The following is a 14,737-nucleotide window of genomic DNA, read 5'->3' as shown; positions in this document are numbered from 1 at the left end:
CATTTGAATTAAAACCTGTGCTGCTGGGTGTGGGACTGCTGAGGGACTGCTGAGCTGCAGTATTTTCTCTGAGTCAATGATTGCAAGGGGCATTGGGTGAGGATGGTGTGGGTTGCAGAGTAGCAGCCTATCCAAGAGAGCCCTGGGTTGGATGAAGCTTTGTGTGTGTGTGTGTGTGTGTTAGTAGAATCTTTTTTATTCAGAAAAAAAAAAAAAAAAAAAACCCAAAAAACAAAAAAGTTTTCCAACCACACACAGGAGGGTTATGGATAGGGGGAGGTGTCTGTCCATCCAGCCCTGGCCCCCAGCCCATGTGGTTTTGGCAGCAATAAGGGGTGTGGGGTAATGGCCCAAAAAATAAAATGGTGTATGTGTGTATGGGGAGGAAAGGGTGCAAAGCTGTGGGGAGCGGTGAAGGGGAAGGGACAGACAAGGTCAGTACTGGGCACTCCGAAGGTGGGAGGCCATTTCATAACATTTCTTCTTGATCAAACCACCGTGGACACCTTCTTTGCCCATCAGCAGGACTAGCGTCTTGTCAGTCTTGGTGACAGTGACATTGAAGGTGGGGGCTCCACCGGTGCTCTTGGTACGAAGATCCATGCTAAATTCCCCATCCTGCAGCAGTGAGTCCTGGATAACCGAACATTTCTGGCCCCCAAGTGTCAGCCCATTCACGTAAAAACTTGACCGGTCTTTGCCAACCAGGACACCAACTTCAGCTGGCGTGATGTTGACGAAGGTTTTCCCAGGGACAGTGGCCCAGACGGAGGGCGAGTCCTTGTAGCCCACGATGGCCACGTCCTGACAGCTCCCGTCCGCCATGAGGTTGTCGATATAGGCGTTCCACCCGGCCATGGCGCTGCTCTCTGCGCTGCTGCTGGGGCCACGGGCTGGTTTCTAGCTGCCTCGGATGGCGGGCGAGGGGAGGCGGAGAGCTCGGGGAACACGCTGCCGTCCGGACGGAGGCTCTGCTCCTGAAGCTTTTTTTTTTTTTTATCAGCCAAGAGACGTCTTTGTGTAAAGCATGGATCACATCTTTCCTCTACTTTAATTATGGATATAAGTAAGGCCTAGGGTTCCATAATGCACAATCAAAAGTATCCTTGGGCAAAAAAATACCACTTCCACAAGTAAACAGTGTGCTAGGTAAAGTTCACCCTACCTGGATGGAGAATAGTGTCCAAAACAGTGTCCTTTATTGTATTTAAACTTACTTGTATTTATTTTTGATCATAAAAGTAATAAATATTCCTTAAAAAAAGATTGATGCTGTAAATAAGATGATGAAATTTAGTCCCCTTAACCCAACCTCTGCAAAGCAAAATGGTTATTAGGTTTAGGTTTTGGTGCATTTCCTTCCAGTCTTTTATGTATTTATTTCATAGTTGTGATTATTATACATACATATATACACAGTGTGTGTAAAATTTTGTGATAATTGCATTGCATGCTATCCTAAAGTTACTGTATTTTCTTTTTTTTCCCCCCAAGACAGGATTTGTCTCTGTCACCCAGGCTGGAGTGCAGTGGCTCAATCCGAACTCACTGTAACCTCTGCCTTCTGGGCTCAGGGGATTCTCCTATCTTAGCCTCCCAAGTAGCTGGGATTACACACATGCGCCACTATGCATGGCTAATTTTTTTGTATTTTTTGTAGAGATGAGGTTTCACCATATTGCCCAGGGTGGTCTTGAACTCGTAAGTTCAAAAGATCTGCCCTCTTCAGCCTTCCAAAGTGCTGGATTACTGACTGACGTGAACCACTGTACCCAGCTGCATAATTTTTTAAATCGTTGTTTTCCTATACTCATATGCTTTTTTTTTTTTTTTTTTTGAGACAGTTTCACTCTTTTGCCCAGGCTGGATGCAATGATATGATCTCGGCTCACCACAACCTCCACCTCCCAAGCTCAAGTGATTCTCCTGCCTCAGCCTCTGGAGTACCTGGGATTATAGGCATGCACCACCACGATGGGCTGATTTTTTCTGAGATGGAGTCTCACTTTGTTGCCCAGGCTGGAGTGCAGTGGCACGATCTCAGCTCACTGCAACCTCTGCCTCCCAGGTTCAAGTGATTCTTCTGCCTCAGTCTCCCAAGTAGTTGGGACTACAGGCGTGTATCACCAGTCCTGGCTAAGTTTTGTATCTTTAGTAGAGACAGGGTTTCACCATGCTGGCCAGATGGGTCTCAAACTGACTTCACGATCTGCCCGTCTCAGCCTCCTGAAATGTTTGGATTACAGCATGAGCCACTGTGCCCAGCCTAGGAAGTATATATTTATACATATATACTTAGAAAAAATTAGGGAGGCCAAGGTGGGTGGATCACGAGGTCAAGAGATCGAGACCATCCTGGTCAACATGGTGAAACCCTGTCTCTACTAAAAATACAAAAAAATTAGCTGGGCATGGTGGCGCATGCCTGTAATCCCAGCTACTCAGGAGGCTGAGGCAGGAGAATTGCCTGAACCCGGGAGGCAGAGGTTGTGGTGAGCCAAGATCGCGCCATTGCACTCCAGCCTGAGTAACAAGAGCGAAACTCCGTCTCCAAAAAAAAAAAAAAAAAAAAAAAATTAATAGACTTTTATTTTTTAGAGCAGTTTTAAGTTTACAGAAAAACGAGAAGAAAGTACAGAATTCACATATACTCCCTCATTCCTCTTCCCAAGTTTCCTTTTTTTTTTTTTAAAGGCAGAAAATCCTCCTACCTTAGTCTCCTTAGTAACTAGGACTACAGACATGTGCCTCCACACCTGGCTAAGTTTTGTATTTTTTGTAGAGATGAAGTTTTGCTATGTTGCCCAGACTGGTCTTAAACTCCGGGGCTCAAGCAATTTGCTCACCTCAGCCCTCCAAAGTGCTGGGATTACAGGCATGAGCTACCAGCCCTTATTAACATTTTGTATTAGTATGCCGTATTTTGTTACAACTGATGAGCCAAAGTTGATGTGTTGTTATTAACTAAAGTACACAATTTACCTGAGGGTTCACTCTTTGCATATACTGTTTCGAATACTAGTGCAAGTTAACATTTTGACTAGAAGCGTCTATTATATGTGTTTATTTATCCAGGGTAATTACAAACACATTTGAAAAAAAAAAAGTTTGTGTGAATTCAGAGTCTTGTCTTTTCCTGAACTTTTTTTTTTTTTTTGAGACTGAGTTTCACTCTGTTGTCCAGGCTGGTGTGCGGTGGCACGATCTTGGCTTACTGCAACCTACCCCTCCTAGGCTTAAGCAATTCTCTTGCCTCATCTTCCTGAGTAGCTGGGATGACAGGCATGCACTACTATGCCCGGCTAAATTTTTTTTTTTGTATTTTTAGTAGAGACAGAGTTTCACCACATTGGCTAGGTTGGTCTTGAACTCCTGACCTCAGGTGAGCTGCCTGCTTTTGCTTCCCAAAGTGCTAGGATTACAGGCATGAGCCATCTTACTGATTGATTAAAAATGAACTGATTTTTAAATCTGTCTTTGCCCTAAGGAGTGCCAACTGACACTGGGATCTTTCTTAAATGTTGGGCTGTACCTTTTTTGTTGTTGCTATTTTCATATTCAGGATCTCATTTGGCAGTCGCCTCTTACCCCCCATGCCAGCCTCTGCACCTAATATCCTTTCTCATATTTCTGGTGATTTTTAGACCTCCCAATAAATAGAATGGGGGTGCTAAGTGGGAACAGATTGCTTTCCTGGGTAATAGCAGAGTCAGTTGAGGATCCTACCTGTTTGATTTTGAGTTAGGCAATTGAGTTCAAGGTTTAGGGAAGAGGCAGAGTTTTTCCTAACTGTGCTTTGGGGCTACTGCCAATAGGGTAGGGGCTTAGAGAGGCTCAATAAAAACAGACCAAAGCTGGACTCCCTTCTGGCCACAGGCTATCCCATCTCGATCCTCCCTCACGTGAGGCTTCTCTGCTTGGCCCTCATCCCTTTGGCTGACCTTGATTGTGTTAGGGTAAACCACTGTTTCATGTAGTTAATTTGAGTAAATTCTAGAATTTTTCTTTTTCTTTTTTTTTTTGAGTCAGAGTTTTGCTCTTGTTGCCCAGGCTGGAGTGCAATGGCATGATCTCGGCTCACGGCAACCTCCGACTCCCTGGTTAAAGCGATTCTCCTGCCTCAGCCTCTCAAGTAGCTGGGATTACAGGCACTTGCTACCAATTTTAAAATATATTTTTAGTGGAGACAGGGTTTCACCATGTTGGCCAGGCTGGTTTCAAACTCCTGACCTCAATTGATCCAGCTGCCTCAGTCTCCCAAAGTGCTAGGATTACAGGAGTGAGCCACTGTGCCTGACCAATTCTAGAATTTTTCAGATGGAACATTTTTCTTTAAGGGAAATGGAAACAAAGTGACACATATGGAAAGGTAGTTGATAGAAATTGATTTCTTTCTCAGGAATGGACTTGCTGCTGTCTTCCATGAGCCAGTTTTAGTACAGAAAGCTGCTGATTTCTGCCCCCTGCATCCCCAGGTGTCCTCATTTTCCCTCCCATCTCTGGTGAGGAAGAGCAGGAATCTCTTTGACCTTGAAGACAGGGAACTGTTTTTTTTTTTTTTTTGAGACGGTGTCTTACTCTTTCACCCAGGCTGGAGTGCAGTGGTGCAATCTTGGCAAAATACAACCTCTGCCTCCTGGGTTCAAGTGATTCTCCTGCCTCAGCTTTCTGAGTAGCAGAGGTTACAGGCATCACGCCTGGCTAATTTTTGTAGTTTTAGTAGAGACGGGGCTCACCATGTTGGCCATCCTGGTCTCGAACTCCTGCTTTGGCCTCCCAAAGTGCTGGGAATACAGGTGTGAGCCACCGCCCTTGGACATAATTTTCCAAAACCATTTTCTCTTGTTTTTCAGCCTTTGCATATGCTCTGATTCCCTCTAACCCTGTGCTTTTCCTCTATCTTGCCTACCTCTTCACTTGGGAAACACTCATCACGCTTTAAGTCTTAGCCCTACTAAACTCTGAACTGGAAAAAGCCTACTTCAGGGTGTTCCTCTTGGGAAATCTAGCTCTTTTCATGGCATTTACCACATTAGATTGTAATTGCCTGTTTCTTGCCTTTATCATCCCCAGGGACTGTCAGCTCTGTAGGGGGCAAGAATTGTAACTGCCCCATTCGTAATAGAATTTCCAGGGATTAGCACAGTATCTGGCACATAGAATGTGTGCAATAATTATTTGTTGAAAGTGACTGAATAAAACATGTCCAGAATGGGAGGTAAAAGACCATGTATAGTGGCCATTCTGAGTTGAAATTAACCAACTTGACTAAACTTATGAATGTGCTGACTAAATTCAATTGAAACATCATTAAACCCACACCATGTGCCGGGATATGTATAGGTTGTGTGCTGATGATTTAATGCTACAGGTTTTTGTTTCCTGTTTCCAAAAAAGTGCATGTGTTGTGAAAATGACAGACATTGCAAACATATAAATTGTGGATGAAAATCTGTTATGATTTCACTCCCCAGAAAAAAACCATTGTGAACAGCTTGGTATATCTTCCTCCAAATTTAAGCAAAAGTTTACTTACCATATGTGTTTTCTTGTTTTCTATTATCCTATTATAGCTCTTCAATGTTTTCCCATAAAAATCTACCTTATTTTATGGCTGTTCTGTAATTAACCAATTATGTGCTGATGGACAGTTGGATGGTTCCTGTTTTTCTTTTTCTTTTTTTTTTTTTTTTTGAGACGGAGTTTCGCTCTCGTTACCCAGGCTGGAGGGCAATGGCGCGATCTCGGCTCACCGCAACCTCCGCCTCCTGGGTTCAGGCAATTCTCCTGCCTCAGCCTCCTGAGTAGCTGGGATTATAGGCACGCGCCACCATGCCCAGCTAATTTTTTTGTATTAGTAGAGATGGGATTTCACAATGTTGACCAGGATGGTCTCGATCTCTTGACTTCGTGATCCACCTGCCTCGGCCTCCCAAAGTGCTGGGATTACAGGCTTGAGCCACCGCGCCCGGCCCTGTTTTTCTTTACTATTCATTCACTGCAATGAATATCTTTGTACCTATACTTGGGCACACTTACATATAAGCTCAGTTTCTGTAAGTGGAACTGCTTATAGAAATGTTTTAAATGTGAATAGATTGCAAAATGACCATCCAGAAAAGCTGTGCTAAGACATGGTGGTATACTTGGGGAGAAGAGAAAGCAAGGAAGAGCCTTGAGCTCACAGTTAAGCTCTGTGAGGCAAGTGTGGTGGGCAGTGCTGTGATTAGGAGCAGTGGGAGTTAGTTAGGGGGAGGGGGTGTGATTGGCTCTTGCCTGGGGGAAGGTTCCTTTTTTTTTTTTTTTTTTTTTTTTGAGACAGAGTCTCACTTTTGTCATTCAGGCTGGAGTGCAATGGCATGATCTCCGCTCCCTGCAACCTCTGTCTCTGGGGTTCAAGAGATTCTCCTGCCTCAGCCTCCTGAGTAGCTGGGATTACAGGTGCCCACCACCACATCTGGCTAATTTTTGTATTTTTTAGTAGAGACGAGGTTGCCCCAGGTTGACTAGGCTGGTCTTGATCTCCTGACCTCAGATGATCACCTACCTTGGCCTCCCAAAGTGCTGGGATTACAAGCATGAGCCACCATACCTGTAATATGTTCTTTTTTTTTTTTTTTTGAGATGGAGTTTTGCTCTTGTTGCCCAGGCTGGCATGTAATGGTGTGATCTTGATCACTGCAACGTCAACCTCCCAGGTTCAAGCAATTCTTCTGCCTTAGCCTCCTGAGTAGCTGAGATTACAGACACCCACCATGACACCTGGCTAATTTTTTTTTGTATTTTTAGTAGAGACATGGTTTCACCATGTTGGCCAGGCTGATCTCAAACTCTTGGCCTCAAGTGATCTGCCCATCTTGGCCTCCCAAAATGTTGGGATTGTAGGTGTGAGCCAGCGTGCCTGGCCCCTTACTTTTTTTCTTCTTTTTAGACAGAGTCTCCTATTGTCCAGGCTGGAGTACAATGGCACCATCTTGGCTTACTGCAGCCTCTGCCTCCCAGGTTGAAGTGAATCTCCTGCCTCAGCCTCTTGAGTAGTTGGGATCACAGGCACACACCACCACACCTGGCTAACTTTTATATTCTTAGTAGAGACAGGGTTTCACCATTTTGGCCAGGCTGGTCTCGAACTCTTGACCTTGTGCTTCGCCTGTCTTGGCCTCCCAAAGTGCTGGGATTACAAATGTGAGCCACGACACTCGGCCCTATAATACGTTCTTAATTGGTCTCCCTCCTTCTACTCTTTTTCCCTTCAACAGATCCTCTACCTATCGATAGTAATATTAAAAGATAAAGCAAATCCTCTTATTTGGCACCTTAAAAAGCATTCAAGATTTCACATTGTATCTGGAATGAGATTCCAAGTCCTCATAAGCTTCTAGCTTTAGACATACTGGCTTTCTTATGGCCAGGTGTGGTGGCTCATGTCTGTAATCCCAGCACTTTGGGAGGCCAAGGCGGGTGGATCACCTAAAGTCAGGAGTTCAATACCAGCCTGGCCAACATGGCAAAACCCCGTCTCTACTAAAAATACAAAAATTAGCCAGGCATGATGGTGGGTGCCTGTAATCCCAGCTACTCAAGAGGCTGAGGCAGGAGAATCTCTTGAACCTGGGAAGCGGAGGTTGCAGTGAGCTGAGATCATGCCATTGTACTCCAGCCTGGGTGACAAGAGTGAAACTCCATCTCGAAAAAAAAAAAAAGGCACATTGACATACTGGCCTTCCCAATCAGCCCCTTTTATTTTCCATGGACCCTGTTACATGCTTTTTTTTCTCATCCCTGAGAAGATATTACTGTGGGTTACTTTTCCCATTCTTCAGATTTCAGCTTCAATATCACCTCCTTAGACATTTTTCCTGCCAACCTTTTAGGTAAAGTAACGTGCCCATTTCCCCTCCAATCCTGCTGTTTTCTCTATCTCAGTGTCCTTTTTATTTCCTTTGTCTTTATAACCCTGATGGCAATTTATAATTATTTGTTGCCTTTTCTTCTCCTCTGTGTCTTCCAGTAGATATTTGCTCCACAGATACCTTGTTTCTTATTTTTAACCCCAGTGCCTGGCCATATCACAGTCTTGATGTGATCAAAAGACTTCTTTGATGTGATTGCACTTTGTTCTTTTACAGCACACATCTAATACTGTATTAGAGACATGAATTTATGCTTTGAATCAAACACAAAAATTGCATTCTTTTCTTAGATTCCTGCTCCAAAACGAGGAGAAATAGTAAGACAGATTGGTGATGCCTTGCGGGAGAAGATCCAAGTACTAGGAAGCTTGGTAAAGTATATTTGTAGTATGTACATAATTCTTTGAGTGGAGAAAAAGGCTGTCATGCTTTTCTATTTATAAAATTGTGAGTTTTTTTTTTGTTTTTTTTTTGAGATTGAGTCTTGCTGTCACTCAGTCTGGAGTGCTGTGGTGCAGTCTTTGCTCACTATAGCCTCCACTGCCCAGGTTCCAGCAATTCCCCTGCCTTAGCCCCCTAAGTAGCTGGGATTACAGGTACACGCCACCATGCCTGGCTAATTTTTTGTATTTTTAAGTAGAGATGGGGTTTTACCATGTTGGCCAGGCTGGTCTTGAACTCCTAACCTTAGGTGATTGGTCCACCTCAGCCTCCCAAAGCGCTGGGATTATAGGCATGAGCCACCACGCTTGGTCAGATGAGTTATTAAGAAAAGCATTTTATTTTATTTTATTTATTTTTTTCAGACAAGATATCACTCTGTCACCCAGGCTGGAGTTCAGTAAACAGATGAGTTTTTTTAAAAAGTAGTTTATATTTATATTTATTTATTTATGTATTTAGAGACTGAGTCTCACTCTGTCATCCAGGCTGGAGTGCAGTGGCCAGATGAGTTTTTAAGAAAAGTAGTTTACATATTTTATTTATTTATGTGTTTATTTAGGGACAAAGCCTCACTCTGTCACCTAGGCTGGAATGCAGTGGCACGATCTTGGTTCACTGCAACCTCTCTCTCCTCAGTTCAAGTGATTCTCCTGCCTCATCCTCCTGAGTAGCTGGGATTACAGGCTTGTGCCACCATGCCTGGCTAATTTTTGCATTTTTAGTAGAGATGGGGTTTCACCATGTTGGCCAGGCTGGTCTTGAACTCCTGATCTCAGGTGATCCACCCACCAGGGCCTCCCAAAGTGCTGGGATTACAGGTGTTAGCCACTGCACCTAGCCGTAGTTTATATATTTTTAAAATTCTTTCTTTAGGCTGAGTGTGATGGCGTGTGCCTGTAATCCCAGCTACTTGGGAGTCTGAGGCAGGAGAATCGCTTGAACCCAGGAGATGGAGGTTGCAGTGAACCAAGATTGTGCCATTGCACTTCAGCCTGGGCAACAGAGTGAAACTTGGTCTCAAAAAAAAAAAAAATTCTTGCTTTAGAGGAAAGATTAACAAGATGGACAGAAAAAAGTGAAGACAATTCTTGTGTTTCAGAATTCTTTAGAAAAATAAGAACAGGCCAGGCATCATGGCTCATGCTTGTAATCCCAACACTTTGGGAAGCTGAGGCAGGGGGATCACCTGAGTCAGCAGTTTGAGGCCAGCCTGGCCAACATGGTGAAACCACATCTCTACTAAAAATACAAAAAAAAAAAAAAAAAAAAAAAATTAGCTGGACATGGTGGCAGGCGGCTGTAATCCCAGCTACTCGGGAGACTGAGGCAGTGCTTGAACCCAGGAGTCGGAGGTTGCAGTGAACTGAGACCACGCCATTGCACTCTAGCTAGGCGACAAGAGCAAAACTCCGTCTCAAAAAAACCAAAAAACCAAAAAAAAACAAAACCAAGAACAAAAAACAGGCTGGGTGTGGTCGCTCAGGCCTGTAATCCTGGGAGGCTGAGGTGGGTGGATCACCTGAGGTCAGAAGTTTCAGACCAGCCTGGCCAACATGGTGATACCCTGTCTCTTAGCCAGGTGTGGTGTCGCATGCCTGTAATCCCATCTACTCAGGAGGCTGAGACGGGAGAATCGCTTGAACCAGGAGGCGGAGGTTGCAGTGAGCCGAGATCTTTCCACTGCCTTCCAGCCTGGGTGACAGAGATGAGACTCAGTCTCAAAAAAATAATAATAATAAAAATAAAAATAGACTTTCGTTAATGTATTACATCCACAAAATATGTTTTGCTTTCCCCTTTTCTTTCTTTTTTTTCTCTTTTTTCTTTAATCATCTCAGTCTGATCCCCTTTCTTAATTTAATGTTTAAAATGTGAATTCTGTTGGAAAAATTCTGCTTGTCATTTTCTATTTTTAGGTGTCTTTGGAGATGGGGAAAATCTTAGTGGAAGGTGTGGGAGAAGTTCAGGAGTATGTGGATATCTGTGACTATGCTGTTGGTTTATCACGGATGATTGGAGGACCTATTTTGCCTTCTGAAAGTAAGCAATGAAGTCAGTTAAGCTAAGTTTTGTACTCCAATATATAGAGCTCCAAAAAAATACTCTGGCTATGGACTGTGCAAAAGAGAAATTTCAAGTGGCATAAATATGTGAAAATACCCTCAATCTTTCAAAGAAATGCAAATTAAAATAGATGAAAACATTAGATCAAGAACTTTTTTGTTTTAAAGATAAAACTTAATGTTAGCTTAATGGGTAAGACACTTTAAACTCCTCTGTGAAACAATTTGGAAATATACCCAAAGAGCTGTAACTTTAAAGAGCCCAGTTTTAAGAATCTAAGTAAATAATCTGAAATAAGACAAGTTATGTGTAAAGAGGTGCATTGTGGCATCAATAAAAAAGCATTAGAAATGACCTTGGTATCAAATCATAAGGGGAAAAAAATCTAAGCCAATTTTGGTAGACTATTAGCAATACTAAAAGTAATGTTTGTGAATGTTGTCTTCCCCTAACCCCACACTTTTACAGGAAGGTTGTGTTTACTTGTGTTTAAATTATACAAATGTTAATGATTTTTGAAGAGGCAATAGATTCAAACCAGAAAATTAGAAACAATAAAAGGGTAAAAGATGAAAAGTTTCCCTCCTACCCCCTGTGGCTAAGCCATAGTACCCCATGTAAGTAATGAATGCTTTCAATTTCTTGTGTGTCTTTTTAAATTTTTTGTAGGATCTTGTTACATTGTTCAGGCTGGTTTCCATCTTCTGGACTCACGTGATTCTCTCTCCTCAGCCTCCTGAGTAGCTGGGATTACAGGCCTGAGCCACCTTGCTAGGCCCTTGTAGATTTTATCCACATACAGGCAAATATGTAGCAAGCTATACATTCTGTTTTATACTTTTGTATTCAATAATATATCTTAGAAGTCGTTTCTTTGGTTTGTTTTCTTTTTTTGAGACAGGATCTTCCTCTGTTGCCCAGGCCAGAATGTAGTGGTATGATCACAGTTCACTGCATTTCAGTGTCGCTGGGGTCAGGCGATTCTCCCACCTCAGCTTCCTGAGTGTCTGGGGCTATGGGTGCACACCACCATGCACGGCTGATTTCCTTTTTTTTTTTTTTTTTAATTTGTAGAGGTGGGATTTTGCAGTGTTGCCCAGGCTGGTCTTGAACTCCTGGGCTGAGGTGATTTACTTGCCTCAGCCTCCCATAGTGTTAGAATTATAGGTGTGAACCACTGTGCCTGGCTGGAAATTGTTTTCATATTAGTCTATTAAGGGGCTTCCTTCATCTGTGTCTGTTGCTGTCTATTTTGTTATAAAGAGACTAATTTATTTAGTCACCTTCCAAATGATGTATGTGTAGGGTTGTTTTCGGTCTTTTGCTATTACAAGCTATTCTGTAAGAACCAACTTTATTCTCTAAGGTTTTAACAATGAAGATAATAAGATGACAGCAAGATTAAGAAGCAGACAGTGAGGTTAAGAGTGTATGTGATTTGTGATGTTTGCAATTTGGATGGGGCAAAACACGTGACTGTGTGTTTGCATTGGCAATGCTGGGATATAAATGTATGCTAAAGTGGTAGCAGTGGTTCTCTCTGTGGCAGAATTTTCAGTAGTGGATTTTCTTCTATTCTTCTGTATTTTCTAAAGTTTCCATGATGGTTATTCAGTTACATTTATAATCAGGAAAGAAAGAATTTTCAAAAAATCATATTTTTCTCTTTTTCTTGAAATTTTGAGTAAATTCCCTACTTGTAGAAAGAGTTGGAGGAGTCTTTTTAATACACAGTTCATGTCTTTAATTAGATATCTAACAATGATTCCCATTATCCAGTAGTAATTTTATGTCATTGACCACTTTCAAGAGTTTTTTTCCAGCTAAAAAATGTTAGTAAACCTCCAATCTGGGGACATGTACATGTGCAAGCAGGTAACTTATTTGAACCTACTATGATGCCTACCTCACAATTAGAATATTTCTCAATTGCTTGCACATTTTTTGCTTGTTTATTTGAGACAAGTTCTCTGTCACCCAGACTGGAGTGCAGTGGTGTGATTATGGCCCCTTGCAGCCTGGACCTCCTGGACTCAAGCAATCTTTCCACTTCACCCTCCTGAGTAGCTGGGACTACAGGCACACACCACCATGCCCAGCTAATTTTTAAATTTTTCTTATAGAGACAAGGTCGCATTATGTTGCCTAGGCTGGCCTAGACCTCCTTCATGCAAATATCTGCCTGCCTTGGCCACCCAAAGTGTTGGGATTACAGGCATGAACCATGATAACTAGCTTACACTTTTTTTTAAGTAGTTTACTCATCTATGTAGAGGCTTTGGGGTAACTTTGACTTTATTAATTCAATAAATGCTTATTGAGCATCTATCAGGTGCTGGGTAATCTACTAGGTGATACTCGGTCTGTAAGGCACAATCCCTGTTCTCAAGGGATTTATCAGCTTATAAATTAGACCTTAGAGTGGGAGATAAGTAAACAAGTGATTATATCCAGCATAATCCAGCATGGTAAGCAATATGAGGGAGTAGACAGTAGGATGGTGGGCATGTAGCTGGGAGCCCCTAACCTGGCCTTGTGAGTGCTGTTGGGGTACGCCTCCAAGAGAAGGTTAGCCGAGGTAAGGTCCCAAGTGGGACAAAGAGGAAGAGGGGTGGAGTGCTGGGGCGGGAAGTTGTTTTAAACAAGGAAGGAGGCTGTGTGAAAGCTGGAAGAGTGTGGCTTATTTGGGGGGACTGCATTGCTTCAGCAAGCTGGAGGGTGCAATGGTAGGGCGGGTGGAGTAGAAAGAGAACCTCGGGAAGGGACATTTTATGACGAGGAGGTTGGACTTTATTCTGAGGATAGCTATAGTAGGGAGCCAAACTCCAGAGGGTTATAAGCAAGGGGGTGACATCAGGACAGAGAGGGGAGGGCAGGAGAGGAGGAGGCAGGCCCTGCCAGGAAGAGGCTGTGCCAGTGCTTCATCTCTAGGGATTAGGGTGCCTAGATTAAGAAGGGCCTGGGAGTGAGGTGCTGCATCTGGTATGGTCCCTCATCCTAGCTAGCAGTGTGAGTGTGGCCAGAAAGACTGATGGCTGGGACAGCTGCCTTTCCAGTTGGTCTGTGTTTTTAACCAGGATTTGTCAACCATTGGATTCCTGTGGTACGGTTCTGCACTGCTCCAGCTGCCTTTAATTAAAATAAGCCCCTTGTGGGATTATGGGTGACTTTAAAGTTTGTATTTAAAATACAATATTTTTGTTTCTCTTCTCTTCTTGTCTCGTCTTGTCTCGTCTAGTCTCGTCTCTTCCTTACTTTCTTTTCTTTTCTTTTTTTTGAGATAGGGTCTTACTCTGTTGTCCAGGCTGGAGTGCAGTGGTGCAATCACAGGTCACTTCAGCCTCAACTTCTTGGGCTTAAGCAGTTCTCCCACTGCAGCCTCTCAAGTAGCTGGGACTATAGGCATACACCAATCACACCCAGCTAATTTTTTTTTTTTTAAAGAGACAGGCTTTCACCATGTTGGCCAGGATGGTCTCGATCTCCTGACCTCGTGATCCACCCACCTTGACCTCCCAAAGTGCTGGGATTACAGGCATGAGCCATCGCGCCTAGTCTACACACAGCTTATTTTTTTGTTTATTTTTTTTTTTGTGGAGACAGGAGTCTTGCCATGTTGATCTGTCTCAAACTGAGCTCAAGTGATTCTCCCGTCCCAGTCACCTGAAGTGCTGGAGATTATAGGCATGATCCACTGCTCCCAGCTTATTTGTATTTTTAGTTTTCTTTTTTTTTTTCCAAATTGTATCCAGCTTTATTAAAGATACTTTCCATAAACAATCATGGTGTTTCAGGCAGGACATGGGCAGACAATCGTTAACAGTATATAACAACTTTCAAACTCCCTTCTTTGATGGACTACCAAAAATCAGAAAGCCACTATAAAACCCAATGAAGTCTTCATCTGATGCTCTGAACAGGGAGAGTTTAGAGTGAGGGTTGACATTTCACATTTAGCATGTTGTTTAACAACTTTTCACGAGCCGACTCTGACTTTCAGGAAGTGAAATGAAAATGGCAGAATTTATCTGAAGATCCACAGTCTAGAAATGGAATCACTGCTCTTTTGACAGGTGCCATCTCAGTGACATCACTGGCAAGTCCAGATTGCCTTACACACTGGTAACCAATGAGTGGGGGTCAGGTCCCAACAGATGTCTGGGCTTAAGGGAGTTAAGTCTATGCTGAAAGACGGAATGGGAGAAGAGGACATAAAAACAAATTTGTTTTTCCATACCACAAGGCTTTTGTGTGCCAAGGTGGCCATGTGTGTCAAAGTCAGGGAATCCCTCCTTCTGGGAGCCAAGGGGAAGTCT

General features: G+C 43.1%; 2 protein-coding genes across 2 annotated transcripts in view; one reads left to right on the top strand and one right to left on the bottom strand.

Moving 5' to 3' along the window:
* Window positions 1-14,737, top strand: part of ALDH7A1 (aldehyde dehydrogenase 7 family member A1) — a 56,007-nt gene that overhangs the window by 4,146 nt on the left and 37,124 nt on the right. Inside the window, exons 4-5 of the mRNA XM_064366276.1 lie at window positions 8,204-8,284; window positions 10,274-10,397. Coding sequence (XP_064222346.1) covers window positions 8,204-8,284; window positions 10,274-10,397 — 205 coding nt within the window. The remainder of the gene's footprint in view (window positions 1-8,203; window positions 8,285-10,273; window positions 10,398-14,737) is intronic.
* LOC105714253 (profilin-1-like) lies at window positions 298-858 on the bottom strand. Its single transcript, XM_064366277.1, has one exon. It carries the CDS (start codon window positions 856-858, stop codon window positions 436-438), a length of 423 nt encoding a protein of 140 aa, XP_064222347.1. The 3' UTR covers window positions 298-435.

Source organism: Aotus nancymaae, unplaced genomic scaffold (assembly GCF_030222135.1).
Source record: "Aotus nancymaae isolate 86718 unplaced genomic scaffold, 86718_ANA_hifiasm-v0.15.2.pri h1tg000064l_1, whole genome shotgun sequence".
Classification (NCBI taxonomy): Eukaryota; Metazoa; Chordata; class Mammalia; order Primates; family Aotidae; genus Aotus; species Aotus nancymaae.
This window is presented reverse-complemented; position numbering and strand designations above follow the sequence as displayed.